At 43.9% G+C, this 20,777-nt stretch overlaps 1 protein-coding gene across 1 annotated transcript in view; it reads left to right on the top strand.

Annotated features, from left to right (window-relative positions):
• The window catches only part of ITGA8 (integrin subunit alpha 8), a 120,569-nt gene that overhangs the window by 31,737 nt on the left and 68,055 nt on the right, over positions 1–20,777 (top strand). The window contains exons 14-15 of the mRNA XM_032113233.1: positions 9,859–9,904; positions 11,800–11,907. Coding sequence (XP_031969124.1) covers positions 9,859–9,904; positions 11,800–11,907 — 154 coding nt within the window. The remainder of the gene's footprint in view (positions 1–9,858; positions 9,905–11,799; positions 11,908–20,777) is intronic.

Below are 20,777 nucleotides of genomic sequence, written 5' to 3'. Positions count from 1 at the left end.
GGCAATGAAGTAAGTAATCCTTCTTGTGTCAAAGAGCTTTTCTTCTTCACCTCCTGACGGAAATGCTGAAGGGCAGCCCTTGTAAAAGGAGGAAACAAGGTACTGAAGTTGGAAGGATTAGGAAGGAAGTTTTATTTTAGAGAAACGGAGACTTGCTGACTATAGAAGGTCTAGAAAAGTAGCCTTTAATTCCATGCTTCCCAAACTACTGTTTGTGCCTGTGATTCAAAGACGGTTGTGAAAGATTAGGAAAAAAAATCACAAAAAATTTAATTTAAGCTTTCTAATGTGTATTTTCTAAAAGCAACCATTTTATAAAAAGAAAAATGTAATAAAAGCAGGTAATTCTGACTTACCACTCTCACAAGTTCCGTTCGCGGAAGTTCTGGACTGGGAGGTGAGAGACAGGTGCTGGTAATGTCTGGCTGCAGGTATAAACATATATTGCCACTGTCTAAGGTGAGAGTCTCCAAGCGTGTAGCTCTTCCATGGCTAGAGTTCAAGTGTTCAGGACTGACCTGTATAACTGTGTTTGTATAGCTTACTCAAGCCCTTGTGCCTGACATTGTTCATGAGGCAGGCATATCCATGCTAGGAAATGGGAGGCTGAGACATGGGAGTTACTCTGCTATTTCATTTCTAATGCACTGTTTAGCATTTTCAGAGCTTTTAGAGGTTCAGACCTCCTTTAAATCAGACCATGTATTAATGTTTTTGGAGCAGGTCACTGACCCAGAGGGCAGAAGATACCACCTATTTGTATGGCTTCTTATCACAGACCACTGAGCTTCATCCTGGGATCACTGTACTGACCCCAGGAACCAGTGCTCTTTGATTACAAGTTGGGTAATACAAAAACATGAGGGTGAATCACGATGAAATTTTTCTCCCACTGGAAAAAGGTTAAATCCTGTCTTGTCTGGGAGTTCAGTTCAGGCTGAGATCCGTGTATTAGCCTTCTGGAGAAGAGCAGCTGTTTGGCACAAGAAGTAATATCTTCCTCTCTTCATCCAAATGCCAGTATAAGCTGAGGAACAGAGAAAGAGATAGGGAGTAGGTGAAGACTCCCTAGTACATAGCGCTGTTCAAATCCCTCAGCTTTCCTGTGGATGGAGTGATTTCTCCTTTCTCCTCTTCCTGCAGCTCCTGGCCACCAAAGGGAGAGAGTCTCCCTCACCCCCCAATTTCTGGTCTTCTTTAGGAAAGGCAGAGAAAGAGTCTCTTGTACCCCATGACCCCAGTTGTATAATAAATCTGGGAAAAAACTGATCACGGGCAGGTTTAATGGTGTAGTAGCAGAGCAGACAAAGAAGAACATAATACAGCCACACTGATACAGATGAAAGATCTGTCTAGCATCACAGCATGTTTCCAACAATGGCCAACAGTAGATATCCTGGGAATTGTACAGTTGTGATATTTCCCAGAATATTCACCCAGCACTAACCAACCGGAGTAACAAGGCAGCCCCGAGTCAGAGATGGCACCTCCAAAATTAGTATCCTTTGACAGACTTTTCTTGAATGAATTTGACCAATCAGCTGTAGAACCCATGCAGACTTTTGGCACGCACAGCATTTGTCAAGGGACCCCACAGCCCAGCTGAATGTTCTGTGAAGAAGTAATTCTCACTGTGTCCTATTCAAATCTTGAACATTCCATTGGACAGTTTCTTTGGAGATGCCCTAGTTCTTGTACTGAAGAGACAGTGAACAATTCTGCAGTCCGCTGCTATTTTACAGACTTCTGACATATTTCCTCCCTCAGCCATGTGTTTTAGCAATCAGGTGGAAGGAGCTCTAATATATTTAATTGTTCTTTGTGCAGTGGAGAATGGCATACCAGTTCTGCTGTACCAAATGATTGTTCAGTCTTGTCACCACCACTGCCTTGTCTCCTCTTCTTCATATATTTTTATGTAAAGAGCAGTTAGTAATTTATGACTTGTGTCTGGGTAGAGTATTGCTTCTAATGAAGATTTTACCATTGACCTGGGTTTTATATTTAACCAACATAAAAAAAGAGCTGTATCTTCTCTACTGAGAAGAAAGTCAGAATTAGTACTTGAAAAAACAATAATCCCAAATGTTTTTCATTGCTATCAGTAATTATGTTTGTGCAAGAAAATAAAGTGAGCCAGGAACTGTGGTCTGGCCTTGAGGCTACATGGCACAGCCCAGCTCACTATCATCAGATGAAACCACTGAAACAGGATGACTGTACCCAAACTGCCTTTTGTGAAAGGTCTTTGGCCCAGGCGATTCCCCAGACTTTTCCCATCTGGGAGAGTACTAACTTGCACACGCTAAAATCACAGCTAATCTGTGCTAACAATACAAAAATACGGACAATGCTAACACAGTGCTCAAGCTCATGCCCTGCCTTTATTGCACAAGCACAGGATACAGACAGCTGAATGACTTAACTAGTCAACATCATACCTAAAAATGGAACTTTCTCTGGTAGGGTCAGCATGCAGACAGAACTTCTTTTCCTTCTTGTTAGCAGTCCTGTCAGTGTAATGACCATCTGCCTTCAGCTGTCCTGGCACAGATGTTAGCATTGTAACAGTAACAGACCCCTCAGCATTGTAAAATTACGGAGATTTTTTCAACAGGGAAGACTGAGGTTTTGTTACTAAGTACAGCCTTTGGTTTACATCTCCGCAGCTTTCCAGGGAAGGAGTTCTGTACATTGTGTCATACTTACAGACACTCCATATGTTATTTACCCAGAACTGTTCCTTTATCAACACAGACAGGGGTGATAATATGGTAGTCTCTGCTTTGCAGACTTGGAGGTAGTGGGAAACTTTCAACCTTGGGAAGCACCAGAGGCACAAAACTGTGCTGATCATTCTTACAGCTGTGTCGCTCATGCAGCTGCCCTCTCTGTGCTGGTGTTCATCACCTTCAGCCCCAAACGGAGCGCTCCTCCTCACCTAGCAGGATTGCAGTGCCAAACAGTGATGATGGTGGTAATGAATGAGTGGATGCTCCTTTCTTTGTAGTCATGTAAGAGGCAGAACCTGATTAAACTTTATAGTCAGATAAGAGTAGTGAAAGGAAGCAGGTTAAGCATATCAGTCAGATAGATTGTGCCAAGCCATGATGTGCATCTTTCCCAGTCTTCTAAGCATGACACTGACAAGCTTAGTACCACACTTACGTGAAATCCGCAGTATCTCTCCTATATACAACAGGTACCCAGTATTTGAAGGAAAAGACCAATTAATTCTCCTAAGTTACATCTACACTAGAAAATGAAATATGCTGTCTTTGGTTCTGAACTATCACTGATCACTCCTTGTCCACACTATGAAAGTCACTTTTTTGCCCAGACAGGGTTGCTGCATGCTCACTTCTGGAATCTAATTGGCATGGGTGAACTGCTTTAGGGCTATTTTAATTATACCACTGCAGACAGTACAGATACAGCATACAGGCACATTCTCTGCCACTAATTCACTAACACTGACATAATCGTAATATCTTTCAGCAGATGATCCATTTCACTGTTCTTTGACAACTCATGTTCTAAGGTGATATTCAAAGAAGATCTGATCTCACTTCTGCTGCAATAGTAAATACTGGTTTAATGCCATTACCCTGTATTGACAGTCATAAAAAAAAAGTAGATGGGATTAAAGAAATAAAGGAGAAAACAGGATTGAAAAAATGCAAAAGATGGGCTTTTCCCATCAGTTTAAGTGCAAATACAGTCGTAGTTGGAATATTGTGCAAGATCCTGTGCTGAGGTGAGGGCATGGCAAAGCAGCATCGTGCTGTGTCTGAGGCCGTACTGGTGAGGGCTGTAACACAATTTATATAACCATGGGATTCTCTGTAACTACAGCTCTGCAAGGTTTGCAGTAAAGTTATTCGGAAATACCTGCCTCAGGACAGTCTTCCTGCCTGTCTTCTGTGCTGTGACATCTTGGACACATAATGGTAACTTTCAAGGCAGCTTCCACTGTCCTGTAAATCTGGGGCTTTTAGGGCCCCTTTGCTCCATCTTGAGCTTTAAGTGTGTCATCAAGCCTGGAGCAGGGAATGAAGCAAAGGCATGCATTTTGAATTATAGCTTATTTTATTTATAATTTTATTTGTCTTTTTCTATTAGCGTAGTTCAATTTTCATAGGAACAGAAGAAATCCATTAATCTATTTAATGGGAAAGAAATTTGTTTCTTTTGGCTTCTGGGCATCTGTTCAAAGCTGGCCCCACTAAATGCCTGGAGTCTGTGATTATCTAGGTGGTGGTGCTGCACTTCCAGCTGGTTCATCTATCTGTACAGGGCTCAGGCATTTGGAGGCTGTAAGGTTTCCACCCTCACATTTCAGCATATGTTCAGTCACTTGATGGCTGATTATAGCTGAGTAAATAGTTTATAATGAGTAACTTACTCAACTCATTAAACTTGCTTTCTTCTTGTGGCATATCCTCCCAACGACTGTGGTTTCTTCAAATGTATTTGTGAATCAGGATGATTTAACCAGTTTCTTTTAACAGTATGGGTAGGTTCAGTGCTTTGGATGAATTCACTATTCAAAGACTGTTGATTAGTTAATTGCTCAAATAAATTATGCACTATTTTCTCTGCTCCCTGCCTGTTTAGATGCTTGTGTAAGTCTTCCTTACTAACTTAAGAGAATTGTTCTGGAATCAGTGCCAGTGAAGCTTCATCTTCAAGGTATCCTTCTTTAGCACAAACACAGCTGTTTTCCTGTTCTTTTGGTTGCTCTTTATAGTCAAGCCTTTGTCAGCACAGGGAAATGTATAAAGGCATCTTCATGCCTTGTTATTTTGGACTCAGTTATTATCTTAAGAATACCATGTAGTTAATATCAAACTACTCTAGAAACATTTTAAGAAGAAAAGAAGTGTGATAAAAAGACAAAATTTCTTCAGAACTTCAGTAATCCAGTCTAATCTTAATAAAATAGGAGTATTTAACAGCTCCATCTGCTGAGTACATTAACTCAAACAGCAGGAGGAAAATCCTCAAATTTCTTATTGAGAGGCAAGGGTTCTTCAGATTCATAAACTTTTTTGAGAACAATAGGCATTGTGCCAAAAATATTACAAATTGGAATCTAGTGATGATTAAATCATGAAGTTGGTCCAGATTTGTGGAAGACAAACAAATTAAATCAATGAGAAGCTGCATCTGCTCTGGTAAGAGAGGACTGCTGTGTGTGAGAGCCGGAACAACGGCTTGGGTTCTGCCAGCAAATGCAGAAAAACTGAAGTGCTTCTACCAGCTAATTATTTTTTCACATGAATAATCAGTCAAAAATGTAGTGACAAGCCAAGGATTGTGTGCAAATATGTTGATTTTATGGGAAATTATTATCTCTGTAATTTATAGGTATGCTTTTCTAAAATTCATCACAATATTTTATGAAATCACAGTATTGTGCCCAGTAGAATATAAGAGTAAAGCAATTGATCCCAGTTAGTAGTGTTTTACTGACATGATAAAGCATTAACTGTCCTCTTTGGGATTTTTTTTTGTAATACAATGAAAAATATTGCTGTATTGTGAAAGGGATTCATTCAGACAAAAGGGAAGCATTGATATGAATTAGCCTTAGGTGTTATCCATAACAGACCTGCTACCAGAACAGTTTAAAAACAGAGAAGGATTAGGGCAGCTGAGAATGATGGAATTGGAAGAACGTACTCGGCTTTGAATGATGGCTGTTTGTAGTATTTAACTAAAATTCTGGACTAAAGCTGGCTATACTGTGCAAGCCAGTGTCCTTTACTATGGTCAAGCCTGAAGTGATGGCCATTTAAAGGAAATTTTATTCTGGACATTTCCTGCTGAGATTTAGGATTGTAATGCACACTGAAATCCTAGAAAACAAATAGGAATATGACCCTGGGCCTTTTTGGCACCTGATCTGCTGAGGAAAATAAAAAGCAAAAAGGCTCACAATGATTTTTTAACAGGGTTTACAGTTAGGCAGTTTTCTCACTTTAACAAAATTTCCATTAGCACCTGTACCCAGATAGAATATAATTTTTTTCCAGCCCCTTTTTATACTGTACAGTGAAACTGACAGACTACATGAAATTATGTTTAAAGCTGCCAGTAAATCATTCTGAGTCCCCAAAGTTAACACTTTCCTGCCTGCGTCCTGGTAGAGTTGCAGTGGGGAGGTGACTCAGCTGTTGTTTCATTTTTGGGTTTCTGACAAGTGAGGTGTTTGCATTAGGATTGTTTAACTTCGTGCAGTGCCCCTTCACTTCAGTTAAATATGTGCCAAAGACACTTGTTCCAGCATTAACTGTGTGAACTCCACCAGCTGGGACTTTAATGCATACAACTTGCAAGCTGTGTTGAAAATGGAAGTTTAAAATTCCTGTGGAATCACTCCATGCTTGTTTTCTTAATTTTTTGCAGTGTGGTTGTGACCCCGCAGCTCATTTATTCCTCAAATGCAATGAGGCAGAAGCACATGGGTCCTGCCACCAACCTTTCCTAACAGATCTTGGCTTCTCTGCAGGGGAGCAGCTGATAGAGAATCTTCTCAAACAGGCAACGTGGGCAAAGTGGTCATTTCACGAAAACAATGAGGTTCCTCATCATCCCAGAAACATAAAATATGAGAAAAGAAGAACTGAAGATTTTGTGATTCTCTTTGTTCATCTTTGTTTTTATGTTTTAATCACACATTTTGATCTGAGCTTGAAAATACCCCTTCACTGATGCAATGGAGTAAAGATTTTCATAGGTTTTTCTTCAGGCTCTGTTCAGAAGGATTATAAAGAGTTAAGCTGGTTTTTTTTTAAGCTAGCTTCTTTTGCTATCTAATTCCTTGTTAAAACCTTGTTTTTCAGCTAGTGACCTTTGCGTCAGTGACATTGCATGCATAGCATTAACAAGAATTAATAAAGAAAACCTCTCTCTATTTTTGGGAGGGGAGAGTTGCCAAAATTGAGATAATTTAGATATCTCGTGCATTTTTTTTATAGAAATTATTAGTAACTTAACTTCTACAGAACCCACAACAAATTCAAAATTTCTGCATCTAAAATTGCTCTGATTGGATGTGTATTCAAATCTCATGCATTGGTATCAACATCAAAAATTATTTTTTCCAATTATGGGTATAGGAATTGCACCCCACAAAGCAATGAAAGAAAGAAGAGTGAAACTACTGCTCTGTAACAGAACAAGAAAAAGCAAAGAAAAATCCCTAATTAAACTTCCAGTGAATGCTCTGCTTGAATATATAATCACTTTGTCCGTACACTAGATTGTAGAAGTTACTACTAGCTATAAATATGGGGGGTGTTTTTGCATATTCATTCTTAATTCCATTTTCTCTACTGAGTAGTTTCACTCATTCAAGCTCTTTGGATCAAGAATAAGCATGGCTCAGACCAGAAAACAAATGACACATCAGGGTAAAAGTAAGAGCTTCCAAACAAGAGCAGGATAAGCACAGTCCTGGCTGCCCTTAAAGTAGTCTCAAATAGGACTTTCATGGTGGTGCCATGATTAAGGATCCTCATCCTGTTTGGTGTGTCTCCAAACCTGGCTGAGGTGGCAATTCAGAAGGACTGCTCATGGAAAACCAGTCCTTTGGTGGCAATTCAGAAAGACTGCTCATGGAAAACCAGTCCTTTGGTGGCTGAGGCCTGTCCTTGCTCCTCATACCTCTCACCCTCGGTCTTCAAATAAGCTGAGCTCTGTCTCAAAAAAACAGGATTTAACCATTAAGCAGATATACAGAATCCTCTTTAATATTAAACTGAGGATGCCGAAATACAGGGGATCTCTGCACATCAGTATATACTGAAATTGCATTCACTCACACTAGTGAGGCCAGCTGTATCTGACAGACTCATTCTTCTCACCTTCAGATTCTAACAGGCTACATTTTATTAAGCTCTCCCAAGTTGTGTGTTTAACCTTTATTTTTTAATGAAAAAGCATATTATGAAATCATCACTAGGCAAGATCTGAATAAATCTTGGATATCTACCTGTTTTTTCTCTTATAACATAACCCTGAAACCTCTTGAGTTATCAAGTGTGGTATGAACTAGTACATACCCTAAGTCAAGTCTGCTATAGAATTCATAAAGTGTGTCCAGCTGGGACAAGCAGAATGGAAACCCTTTCCGTCTTGTCTTTCACTTTCTGTTCATAGCATAATGTTTCTTTTTCCTTAAAAAACAACAGAAGAAAACGCTACCAAACACAAGCAAAACAAAAACCAGCAAAATACTAAAGCTTTTTCAGGGGTTACTATGGGTGCCACTATAAGTGCTGCCAGAAAAAGTTCTCTGTATGTGTGGTGCAGCCTTCACGGTGATGGCTTTGTCTCAATTAGTTGTTTATTTAAGAGGGAAACATCTTTAGGTTTTGGTACTGTGGACAAGTTGTCTATAAAAGCTACTAAAGAAAACTACTCACAAATGTCCCAAAAAGGACATAAAAACACTTACTTTCTTCTGCTATTTAAAGTGTTCCTAACCCTGAAACATACTTCTCTAAGGCCAACGAAATTAGAAAAATGTAAATGTTGTACAAAAAGAGGATCAGATCCATAAACTGTCCGTGTCTGCTCCTATTAGGACATTAATCAATGGAATTCAGTGAAGGACTGGCTGTTGCCCATGTGAAGTATTTGTTTAAACTTGTGAAATCCTGACCATCTGAAAGACGGAGGAGCACTAGAAAACACACTGCCAGCCCTGGACCAAACCCATCCAGCTATTTAACTTCAAAGCTTGGTATTTGCGTCATGCTCGATGACTTCAGGGCTTCTTAAGCAAACCAGTGCTCCAACTATAGAAGCAGCAAGTAAGGGTTTGTTTACAAGCCTAAGTACTGGTTTAATTAACTAATTTAGATCAATTTAGGTTGCCAGTCTGTACCACTGCAAGGTCTGTTGCAAGGCTTAGTCTTCTGAATTGGGTACGTCAGTCGTGTTGAATGATAGCAATAGTGGAGTGAAAGCCATGCCCAGATGAACTCTGGGGCTTTGAAAATGCAACAAAGCTCTTTCCAAAGGCAGAGGCAGCAGGAAAATTGATCCTTTTTCCTCATGGCTTGGCTCCAGTTTTTCTCTAGGCCTGGATGGATCCAGCGAGCCAGTCTGGATCTTTCCAGAAACCCCTGTGTGGGGACTCCAGGCAAAAAGAGGAAATATTCTGGGCTATAGATTCCCAAACCCCAGGCAACAACCATTAACAAAGACTTGCCCAAGTCCCAGTGTGGTGCTTGTGTTGTTGACTCCATCTGTCAGGGAAAACGACAGCTTTAGATGGATAACTGTCGTAAGCCTTAGAACATATTGCTACAATGCTGGAAACACTAGAAGCTGTCAAATCAGCCATCCTCTGACCTTACATTGTATTTATTTGCAGAGAGATGTAATGCCTAAATTAATGAATGAATTACTTAAAACACAAAGCAGAATGGAAGGATTGTCAGGAAGGGACACCATGAAGTTTCAACATGACTTATATGAAAGTGGCAAGAAATTGTTTTGCAGCTCTTCGTTTAATGGACAATTAAGGATTTGGAATAAAATGCATAGAGTTTAATGGCATTTCTTCCCCTATGATACAAGCTGGAGAGAAATGAGATTGTGGCATGGGTTACCTTGTGTTAAATAGTTTGGAAGTCAGTGGATACAATGAAGACATTTATGAGACCATCTCTGACATGTGAAATGTTTTCTTTCATGTACACTTGTGAAAAAATTGCTTAGAAAGGAATTACCATATGTGTTTTATGTTACTGCAGTTTTAATTTAAATAATCTAATTTGTGATGGAAAAAAATGTGTGAGAGATTTCTATATAGCTATTCTCAAGCCATTTTGTTTTTTCCAGATTTAATTGTGGGTGCATTTGGAGCTGGAAAAGCAGTTGTTTACAGGTATGTGGTAAATGCAATGGATTTGATATTTTACAGCTTTGGTGGGAGATCGTTATATTAAAAAATGTCATATTCCTGTTTCCCTGTTGCAATGTGTAAAAGGTGGTCATTAGAGATGATAAAGTAAACATCTTGTGAGAAAGAAATGTTTTTTTCCCATGCTCAAAACCGGTAATTATCAATGAAAATTTCCATGCTTAGACTTAGCTCAAGCAGCTTCTGGAATGTTTGACTCTTCAGTTAATTTTAAATAAGAAACTTAAAAGGCATGTCATTGAAAATTAATGTGGTTTCTGGGGGAATGGTGCTAGTAAGAAATTTTAAAGTGACCAATCCTCGGAGACTGTGTATGTTAAGACATGAAACATTTATTGAAAACAAAGACTGCTACTTTTAGCCTCAGTTTAAAAAATGCACATGATCCCATTTTACAAGACAAAATGTTGTTGCTGACTATGGATTTTCACTAAATGCACTTTTTGATTAGATATAAAATTAAAAACTACTAAATACATAAGCAGAAATCTGCTAATGCTCTCTTAGTCCAGCCGTGCTGACAGTTCATTTCATTTAAATATTCACCATCCATTTCTACAAAAATGTAGTCATATTTCTGATTCTCTGGCTTCTTGTCTGTATTCCCAACAGCACCTGACAGAGAGGAGGCATGTTCTACTTCCCAACTGAATGTTTGTGAAAGCATAAGAGATTTGTAAAACAGGAATGTTAGCTCATCTCAGCTAACACTGTAGGTGCAGCGAGAAGACCCTATTTTCCTACTGCACTATGAAAAAACCATGCAAATACTTTGCAGTCCATCACTTTGCAATGCCATGAGTGATTGCACAGGATGTGAAACACTGATGAATTATATCCACTGTGTATTTTCAATAACAATAAAATGTGTTCTATTCAATTTTAGAAAGTGAATAGCAGGAGGCCATTTCCTGGCCAGAATGTATGAAATATACAACTTGTCATATTGTCGAAATAGAGTTTTATTACGGAAATTTTCTAGGACAAAAAAGTTTTCCCTGTTGCACAAAAGTGAAAAAGTCATTTTATTTTTTAATGTCTTGCTGAAGTAATACAAAGAAGTAATCATAAAAGCTCAGATATGGATTAAAATAGAAGGAAAGTTAGAAAACTGGGATAGCTGGAAATATGTAAGTTACTGTCAATAGTACTGCTGTCTTAAAAGAAACAGAATCTGGGCACATCCTTCTTTTCATTTGTCTTCTAAACTGCTTGCACTTATAGATTATCTCATCACTTAGTAACAGCTTCAGAGGGATGGTTTCCATCACCAAAACTATATATTCACATACTCAGCAGAATTTACTGATGATTATCCCTGGTTTACAAAGTCAATTGTCTCAAGAAATGTCAGACAGAGTTTACTTGATTATTGGTTCGAGATACTCTACACCAACTTCTACTTTAACCAAAACATGTTTATTTTTTTAAGAGTCTTAAAACAGACATAGTAAGTCTGAATGTATAATTATTAATGGAGGCAGTACAAAACAAATCTGCAAGATGGCTAAAGGACTGCTGTAAAACCCAAAAAGGCAGACTCTGTCCCTTTGAGAAAACTCAGTGTGATGAAATGTGTCTGATGTGCCTCAGTCCTGGGACACATCTCTTGCTTAACCATAGGATACTGTTTCCGTGATGTGTTAACCTGTGATTTTTTTTTGTGAATCTCAGTAGGATTCTGACAAAAAAAAAAAAGGTTCTTTTGGCTATGTGCAGCATTATAAAACTGTGTTCTCCCAAGTAACCCTACATGTCTGGCTTCTTTGTGGCCAACTCAGTTAAGTGTTTGCTCTGCTGCAACTTAGGTACTAAAGTGCTCCTTCTGTTACATGGTGAACCTTATTTCTGTCCCCCAGAGCCAGACCTGTTGTGACTGTGGATGCTCATCTTATTTTGAACCCCATGATTGTGAATCCAGACAATAAAACCTGTCAACTCCCCAACTCTCAGCTTTTGGTGGCCTGGTAAGTCTATGATTACTCAGAAAATATCCTTATCCTCTTCCTCAAATAACTTCTTGTCCCTTAATTTTATTGCAACTCTTTCTTGAACGTTGTCTCGGTTTTGAAAGACAGGTGTCTGCTAGGGAAGGCAGAGGCCCCCCTTGAAGTGGCAGATATAACCCCTTTTCCCTCCAAGTTATTATATTTTGAAATCAAGAGCCTTTAGGCGAAGATGTGGGAAATAGGAATAACAGTTCTTTACTATATATATATATATGTATATAACCAGTCAAACAAAACAACAACAACTATGGCAGTAACAGCAATCACAAACCCAGTGCCAGCCTTCTCGGCTGTCAGGCTATTTCCCCTCGGGTGCAGTTCCGCTCGCAGCCGGCAGGGGCGCTGGCGGCTCCCGGTGAGCAGGGCAGGTGCGATAGTTCCCCCGCGGCTGCAGGGGGCGCTCCGGAGCGAGCTCGGGACACACGCGGCACCGGTGCCCCGGGATCCCGGGAAGGGATGGAACAAAGGCTTCACAAACCGCTGGGCAGTTGATCCCGGGCTCTCAGGAACAGCAGGCTGGAACGGCAGGGACGAACGCAAATCCCGGGTGGCAGACAAGATGTATCCAGATGGGAAAAACCCACGGAGGCCCAGGCAGGCAGGGCGAGCAGGGCTACAGCGTAGCGAAAGCTCGAAGCAGCAGCGGGGCAGGGCAGCCACAGCTCGGTCTCCAGCAGGGCAGGGAAAGCGGCTTTTGGGGTCCCGGCGTTGTTTCCAGCAGGAAGAAAGAACGGCCAAAAAGAAAGAAGCAGCAGCTCCTTTCTCTGCAGCTTCTCTCCCCGGACGCTCAGAGCGAACTGACCCCACACCCAGGTGTAGACAAAGGAGTAGCCAGGCCCGCCCCACTCCCCTTTTGTCTTTCTTAAGTACAGCTATTTGTCCCCTAGCAACATGCATATGGGAGAAAATTCCTTTAACAGAGAAAAAAAACAGACTAAACTAAAACCCCAACATTATCCACCCCGAATTTTTTCCCATACTAACATGTTACATGAAACTTAACTTTTTTAACCATATAAATCTATGCATTACCCAAATTATATACAAATATACATGCTGATACTGATACAAGTACAGAGCCATGGGTAGTTCACCCTAAAACAAGGTCCCCTTGAGGTAAGCATCGGGTCTCTCCATCCTTTTGCATCACCCACCAGGTGCAACCTGGTCCCTGAGCAAAAACAACCCCACGGATGGGTTTGTCTTTGCTCAAGGCAGACTTTACCCAAACAGTTTTTCCAAGCATACCTCTCATGTGCACCACTGGAACCTTATCCCCGTCTGTTGTTTGTAGGGGTTCAGATTGGGCAGGGCCTGCTCGGCTGGTGGAACCTCGAGTGTTAACTAACCAGGTGGCTCTTGCTAAATGCATCTCCCAGTTTTTGAAAGTCCCCCCACCCAGTGCCTTCAAGGTGGTTTTAAGCAGTCCATTACACCGCTCAACCTTCCCAGCTGCTGGTGCATGGTAAGGGATGTGGTACACCCACTCTATGCCATGTTCTCTAGCCCAGGTGTTTATAAGGCTGTTCTTGAAATGAGTCCCATTGTCAGACTCGATTCTCTCAGGGGTGCCATGCCTCCAAAGGACTTGCTTTTCCAGGCCCAGGATGGTGTTCCGGGCAGTAGCGTGAGGCACAGGGTAGGTCTCCAGCCACCCAGTGGTGGCTTCTACCATTGTGAGCACATAGCGCTTGCCTTGGCGGGTTTGAGGCAGTGTGATGTAATCAATCTGCCAGGCCTCCCCATACTTGTATTTGGACCATCGCCCGCCATACCACAGAGGCTTCACCCGCTTGGCCTGCTTGATCGCAGCGCATGTCTCACAATCATGGATAACCTGGGAGATACTGTCCATGGTTAGATCCACCCCTCGGTCTCGTGCCCACTTATAGGTGGCATCTCTGCCCTGATGACCTGAGGCATCATGGGCCCATCGAGCTAGGAACAGTTCTCCTTTATGTTGCCAATCCAAGTCTATCTGGGACACCTCTATTTTCGCAGCCTGATCTACCTGTTTGTTGTTACGATGTTCTTCATTAGCCCGGCTCTTGGGGATGTGAGCATCTACATGACGGACCTTCACGGATAGCTTCTCTACCCGAGTGGCAATGTCTTTCCACTCTTCAGCAGCCCAGATTGGTTTTCCTCTGCGCTGCCAGTTTGCCTTATTCCACCTTTCCAGCCAACCCCACAGAGCATTGGCTACCATCCATGAATCAGTGTAGAGGTAGAGCTTTGGCCACTTCTCTCTTTCAGCTATGTCCAGAGCTAATTGGACAGCTTTGAGCTCAGCAAATTGGCTCGATCCACCTTCTCCTTCAGTAGCCTGTACAACTTGTCGTGTGGGGCTCCATACAGCGGCTTTCCATTTCCGGCTAGCGCCTACAATTCGGCAGGAACCATCAGTGAAGAGGGCGTATTGTCTTTCACTCTCTGGTAGCTCGTTATATGGTGGGGCTTCTTCGGCACGTGTCACCTGCTCCTCTTCTTCTTCAGAAGATAACCCAAAAGTCTCACCTTCCGGCCAGTTCGTAATTATTTCCAAGATCCCAGGGCGACTTGGGTTTCCAATTCGGGCGCGCTGCGTGATGAGGGCAATCCATTTGCTCCAAGTAGCGTCAGTGGCGTGATGCGTGGAGGGAATCTTTCCTTTGAACATCCACCCCAGCACCGGTAGTCGGGGTGCCAGGAGGAGTTGTGCCTCTGTGCCGATTACTTCTGAGGCAGCCTGGACTCCTTCATAAGCTGCCAGGATTTCCTTCTCTGTGGGAGTGTAGTTGGCTTCAGATCCTCTGTAGCTTCGGCTCCAGAATCCCAGTGGTCGGCCCCAAGTCTCACCAGGCACCTTCTGCCAGAGGCTCCAGGACAGACCCTTGTTCCCGGCTGCAGAGTAGAGCACGTTCTTCACCTCTGGTCCTGTCCTGACTGGGCCAAGGGCTACGGCGTGAGCAATTTCCTGTTTGATCTGGGCGAAGGCCTGCTGCTGTTCAGGGCCCCAGTGGAAATCATTCTTCTTGCGGGTAACCAGGTAGAGAGGACTCACGATCTGGCTGTACTCGGGAATGCGCATCCTCCAGAAACCTATAGCACCTAGGAAAGCTTGTGTTTCCTTCTTGTTGGTCGGCGGAGACATTGCTGTGATCTTATTGATGACCTCAATGGGAATCTGACGTCGTCCATCTTGCCACTTTACTCCCAGGAACTGGATCTCTCGGGCAGGTCCCTTGACCTTGCTCTTCTTGATGGCAAAACCAGCTTGCAGGAGAATTTGAATTATTCTCTCTCCTTTCTCAAACACTTCGGTTGCGGTGTTCCCCCACACAATGATGTCATCAATGTACTGCAGATGTTCTGGAGCCTCACCCTTTTCTAGTGCAGTCTGGATCAGTCCATGACAGATGGTGGGACTGTGCTTCCACCCCTGGGGCAGTCGGTTCCAGGTGTACTGCACGCCCCTCCAGGTGAAGGCAAACTGAGGCCTGCACTCTGCTGCCAGAGGAATGGAGAAAAATGCATTGGCAATGTCAATGGTGGCGTACCACTTTGCTGCTTTGGACTCCAGCTCGTACTGGAGCTCCAACATGTCTGGCACGGCAGCGCTCAACGGTGGAGTCACTTCATTCAGGGCACGATAGTCCACAGTCAATCTCCATTCCCCGTCAGACTTGCGCACAGGCCAGATGGGGCTGTTGAAGGGTGAGTGGGTCTTGCTGACCACCCCTTGACTCTCCAGCTCGCGGATCATCTTGTGGATGGGGATCACAGCATCTCGATTTGTCCGATACTGCCGGCGGTGCACTGTCGAGGTGGCAATTGGCACTCGTTGCTCTTCCACTTTCAGGAGCCCAACTGCAGAAGGATTCTCAGATAGTCCAGGCAGGGTGTTCAATTGCCTAATGCCCTCTGCCTCCACAGCAGCAATCCCAAATGCCCACCTGAGTCCTTTTGGGTCTTTGTAGTAGCCATTCCGAAGGAAGTCTATGCCCAGAATACACGGGGCCTCTGGGCCGGTCACAATCGGATGCTTTTGCCACTCCTTCCCAGTCAGGCTCACCTCAGCTTCCAAAAGGGTCAACTGCTGTGATCCCCCGGTCACCCCAGCGATGGATACAGGTTCTGCCCCCACATGTCCCGATGGCATTAAAGTACACTGTGCTCCAGTATCAACCAATGCATCATATTTTTGTGGCTCTGATGTGCCAGGCCATCGGATCCACACCGTCCAGAAAACTCGGTTCTCCCGTGCCTCTTCCTGGCTAGAGGCAGGGCCCCTCTAGCCCTGGTTATCATTCTTTCCCTGGGCGTACATGCTCGAGGTACCTTCAAGGGGATCCGACATATCATCCTCCCTTCTGTAGTGCCTGGCAGCTCGGTCACGGGAGGCTGAGGCTACCTTCACCTTAGCGGAACCCCCTCGGTTAGTGCCTCCCTCCTTGAGTTCACGCACCCGCGCTGCCAGGGCAGAGGTGGGTTTCCCATCCCACCTTCTCATGTCTTCCCCATGCTCACACAGGAAAAACCACAGCTCAGCTCGTGGGGTGTACCCTCTCTCTCTCGCAGGGGGACGACGGGCTCTGACTTGGGGGCCTGTGACTCGCACTGGTGCCACGCTGACCCTCCTCATCTCCTCCCTCATCTCCTCCCTCATCTCCTCCCTCATCTCCTTCATCTCCTCTTTGAGGTCCTGGACCACAGCAGAGACATGAGCTTTTAGCGGGCCATTGATCATGCTGTCATAATGCCTGAGCCTGTTGGCAACAGAGCCCACTGTTTCTCGGGTATTGTCAGCATCAATCGTTGCAATGAAGGTGGTGTATTGCGATGGCCCTAGCCTTGCCAGGTTCCACATCATCTGTCCTGTGCACCTGACCTTATCGGGGTCATTATCATGCTGTCCATCCTTCCCAAAGAGTACCTCTAATATTGCCACCTCTCTTAGCTGTTGGATCCCTTGCTCGAGGGTCTTCCACTGCATTCTATGATGATACTCCTGCATTCTTTCTTTGTGAATGAACCTTTCTCTCACACTCATTAAGAGCCGCTCCCAGAGAGAAAGGGGCCCTGGCTCCCTCACGAATATCTGGTCCACACCTGGGTCCTGGGTCAACGATCCCAGATACCTTGCCTCACCACTATCCAGTTGCACACTTGTGCCCATAAGGTCCCAAACCCGAAGCAGCCAGGTGGTATAAGGCTCACGCCCCCTTCGCACAATGTCGTTTCGCATAGCACGGAGACTGTCGTGCGACAGGGACTCAGTGATGACTTCTGGCTCTGGCTCTCCTGCTGGTTGTGAGGGCCCTGGTTGCCCATCATCATTAACTGGTCGTACTGATTTGGTCTTATACTTCCTCCTTTGCACAGGAGCGACTGCTGCTGGCTGTGGTTGTCCTTGTGGTTCAGCTGAAGCCTGGACGGTTGTAACATCCGTGGGTTCCACTGCTGCACCATCGGACTCACCCTCTTTGGGGCAGGGAGAGGGTTTTTCACTAGCTGAGGAGGTGTATTCCCTTAGCAATTGGCATATCTCCTGGCGCACCTGGCCCATCTCCTGGCACATCTCCTTGCGCACCTGGCCCATCTCCTGGCATATCTCCTGGCGCACCTGACCCATCTCCTGGCATATCCCCTGGCGCACCTGACCCATCTCTTGGCACATCTCCTGCATCCCTTTTGCCAGTACCCCCACCCAGTTTGGGTAGTCCATTTCTGAGGTGGACTGTTGGGCAGTATCAGTCTGTGGGGCGGGATCTCTAGTGTCTGGGGCTGTGGCAGGCTCTGGCTCTGGGGTAGGATCTCTAGTGTCTGGGGCCGTGTCAGGCTCTGGGGCAGGATCAGGCTCTGGGGTAGGAACTCTACTCTCTGGGGCCATGTCAGGTTCTGGGGCAGGATCAGGCTCTGGGGTAGGATCTCTAGTCTCTGGGGCTGGTGTCCGGGTAGATATCCAAGCCAATCTCAACTTATCCTTGAATGCTAAATAGAGTAGGCCTATCAGCAGCAGATGGTTAGTATTCAGAGGGAATTTAAACCCTTCGAAAATTGATGGGGTGGGCCCAAAGAACTGGTTGAGGGGTTGGGAGAAAACTTCCCCTGGTGTCATTTCCTCACAGAAGGTACCATTGTTAACATAACCCCAAAAACATGTGCTCAGTGTGTGATAGCTGTTTATCCATGTGCCCACATTCCGGAGGAAGTTAAAAACCCATGAATTCCTCACCTTCTCGACCCATAACGCAAGCTGGATAACAGCAATGGTAGCCTTAGTCAGAGGACCCATATTCAAGTAAGGAGCTGCAAAGGGGAAGAATATAGCCACGGCTACATGCCACCCGAACCAGGGTAAACTAGACCACATAGTGCTGCCTAACAAGGTTCCAATATCCAGCACACAAAATAAAGTTATCCAGGAACTGTTATTCCTTTTTCACCTCTATCTCTTAATGCCCTTAGGCCCCACATTGGGCGCCAAGATCTGTCTCGGTTTTGAAAGACAGGTGTCTGCTAGGGAAGGCAGAGGCCCCCCTTGAAGTGGCAGATATAACCCCTTTTCCCTCCAAGTTATTATATTTTGAAATCAAGAGCCTTTAGGCGAAGATGTGGGAAATAGGAATAACAGTTCTTTACTATATATATATATATGTATATAACCAGTCAAACAAAACAACAACAACTATGGCAGTAACAGCAATCACAAACCCAGTGCCAGCCTTCTCGGCTGTCAGGCTATTTCCCCTCGGGTGCAGTTCCGCTCGCAGCCGGCAGGGGCGCTGGCGGCTCCCGGTGAGCAGGGCAGGTGCGATGGTTCCCCCGCGGCTGCAGGGGGCGCTCCGGAGCGAGCTCGGGACACACGCGGCACCGGTGCCCCGGGATCCCGGGAAGGGATGGAACAAAGGCTTCACAAACCGCTGGGCAGTTGATCCCGGGCTCTCAGGAACAGCAGGCTGGAACGGCAGGGACGAACGCAAATCCCGGGTGGCAGACAAGATGTATCCAGATGGGAAAAACCCACGGAGGCCCAGGCAGGCAGGGCGAGCAGGGCTACAGCGTAGCGAAAGCTCGAAGCAGCAGCGGGGCAGGGCAGCCACAGCTCGGTCTCCAGCAGGGCAGGGAAAGCGGCTTTTGGGGTCCCGGCGTTGTTTCCAGCAGGAAGAAAGAACGGCCAAAAAGAAAGAAGCAGCAGCTCCTTTCTCTGCAGCTTCTCTCCCCGGATGCTCAGAGCGAACTGACCCCACACCCAGGTGTAGACAAAGGAGTAGCCAGGCCCGCCCCACTCCCCTTTTGTCTTTCTTAAGTACAGCTATTTGTCCCCTAGCAACATGCATATGGGAGAAAATTCCTTTAACAGAGAAAAAAAACAGACTAAACTAAAACCCCAACAAACGTGTTTAAAGTTCAAAATGCTGAAACATGCTCTGAGCACAACAAAACCCCCCTATATAGCGATCTTTTTGATATTTATCAGTACTTCACAGGTTGTCTAACTAACTGTGGTAGCTAAAAGTTGAGTCCTTTGACACACTGAGTCTCCTGCATAGGAGGATGCTCAGTGTCTCCTAGGGTCAAGCTGCAAAGTTATATGCAATGTTTAGATGAATGAAATATGAAACAGCTAAAACAGACAAAACACGTAAACAGTTAAGTGTTTGTTGGCAAAATGTAACAGTGAAAGTGATGCAGAGCTGGTGTGTCCAGTTATCAGCTGGAGAAAGACAGATCTTAGTCCTTTGTGGAAGAGAGAAGGTATCTGGCTAGCCATCCTGAAAGAAGTGCACAGGATGTTGTTGCTGGGTGTCTTTGGTCAGAGGAAAGGTTTTTTTAGCACATCACACAGCACAATGTTTCAACTATCCTTAAAGAAGAAACCCTTAACCACAGTAGTGTTTAACTCTGAAAAGAAAAAAAAAAAAAAAAAACAAAAAAAACCACAACAACAAAAAACCAAAACCAACCAAACAAAAAAAACCCAACCAAACAAAAAAAAACAAACCCAAAAAAACCCCAAAAAAACATTAACAACCTTTGAGCTAATTAAAAAAATATAAGATCAGTTACAAGTACAAAATGGTTGCAGGGCAGTTGGAGGCTATCTAATAGCACATAACAGCACATAAAGGCACAATTACTGCACTAGAAAAAAGTCACTTCGAAAGGACCTCAGAAACAGTTGACAGAAGAGGCTATTACAAATACATAAGATACTGTTTAAAAGTGGAAAGTATAACAAATGAGGAAACTGAAATCAAAACAGAGCATAAACACGTGCAAGTTGAATATAAAATGCTAGTAAGTCTTGAAAGAAAGACTGTGAGGAGCAGATTTCTAAGGCATAAAAACATTAGAAGCAGGAAGCCTGCCAGGATGTGGGCTGGACAAAAACAATATTAAGGTGTAAAGGAGGACTCCAGCACGTAACATCATCGCAGAAATTTTGCACTGCTTTTAAACCGAAGATGGTCGGAGAATTTCCTCACACTGGAGACATTCTTTACAGGAGAGGAGTTCTAAAAATCATCTAAAATGTAAGATTCAGCAAAAGAGTCTTTAGAATTAATTGATAAATATGAACTGTAAAACATAATCATGAGAAGCTGTTCATGTAAGAGCCATAAAGGAACTAAACTCTGATACACTTAAACCAATAAATATGTGGGCTTCCAATGCATCTGGGAGGGGGTTGTCAAGAGATTTTCACTCTTGCGCTGTTCTTTTACACTTTAGAGGACTTTGTCATATTCTTTGTCATGTTCCTCATTTTTACATCCAATGTAGAAAATTGCCCATCTATAGAGCAATGTAGAAGGCACTTGGTGGAACCATGCAATCCCAGA

Source organism: Corvus moneduloides, chromosome 1, assembly GCF_009650955.1.
Source record: "Corvus moneduloides isolate bCorMon1 chromosome 1, bCorMon1.pri, whole genome shotgun sequence".
Classification (NCBI taxonomy): Eukaryota; Metazoa; Chordata; class Aves; order Passeriformes; family Corvidae; genus Corvus; species Corvus moneduloides.
The sequence above is the reverse complement of the archived record's forward strand: the minus strand, read 5'-3'. Positions and strand labels throughout refer to the sequence as shown.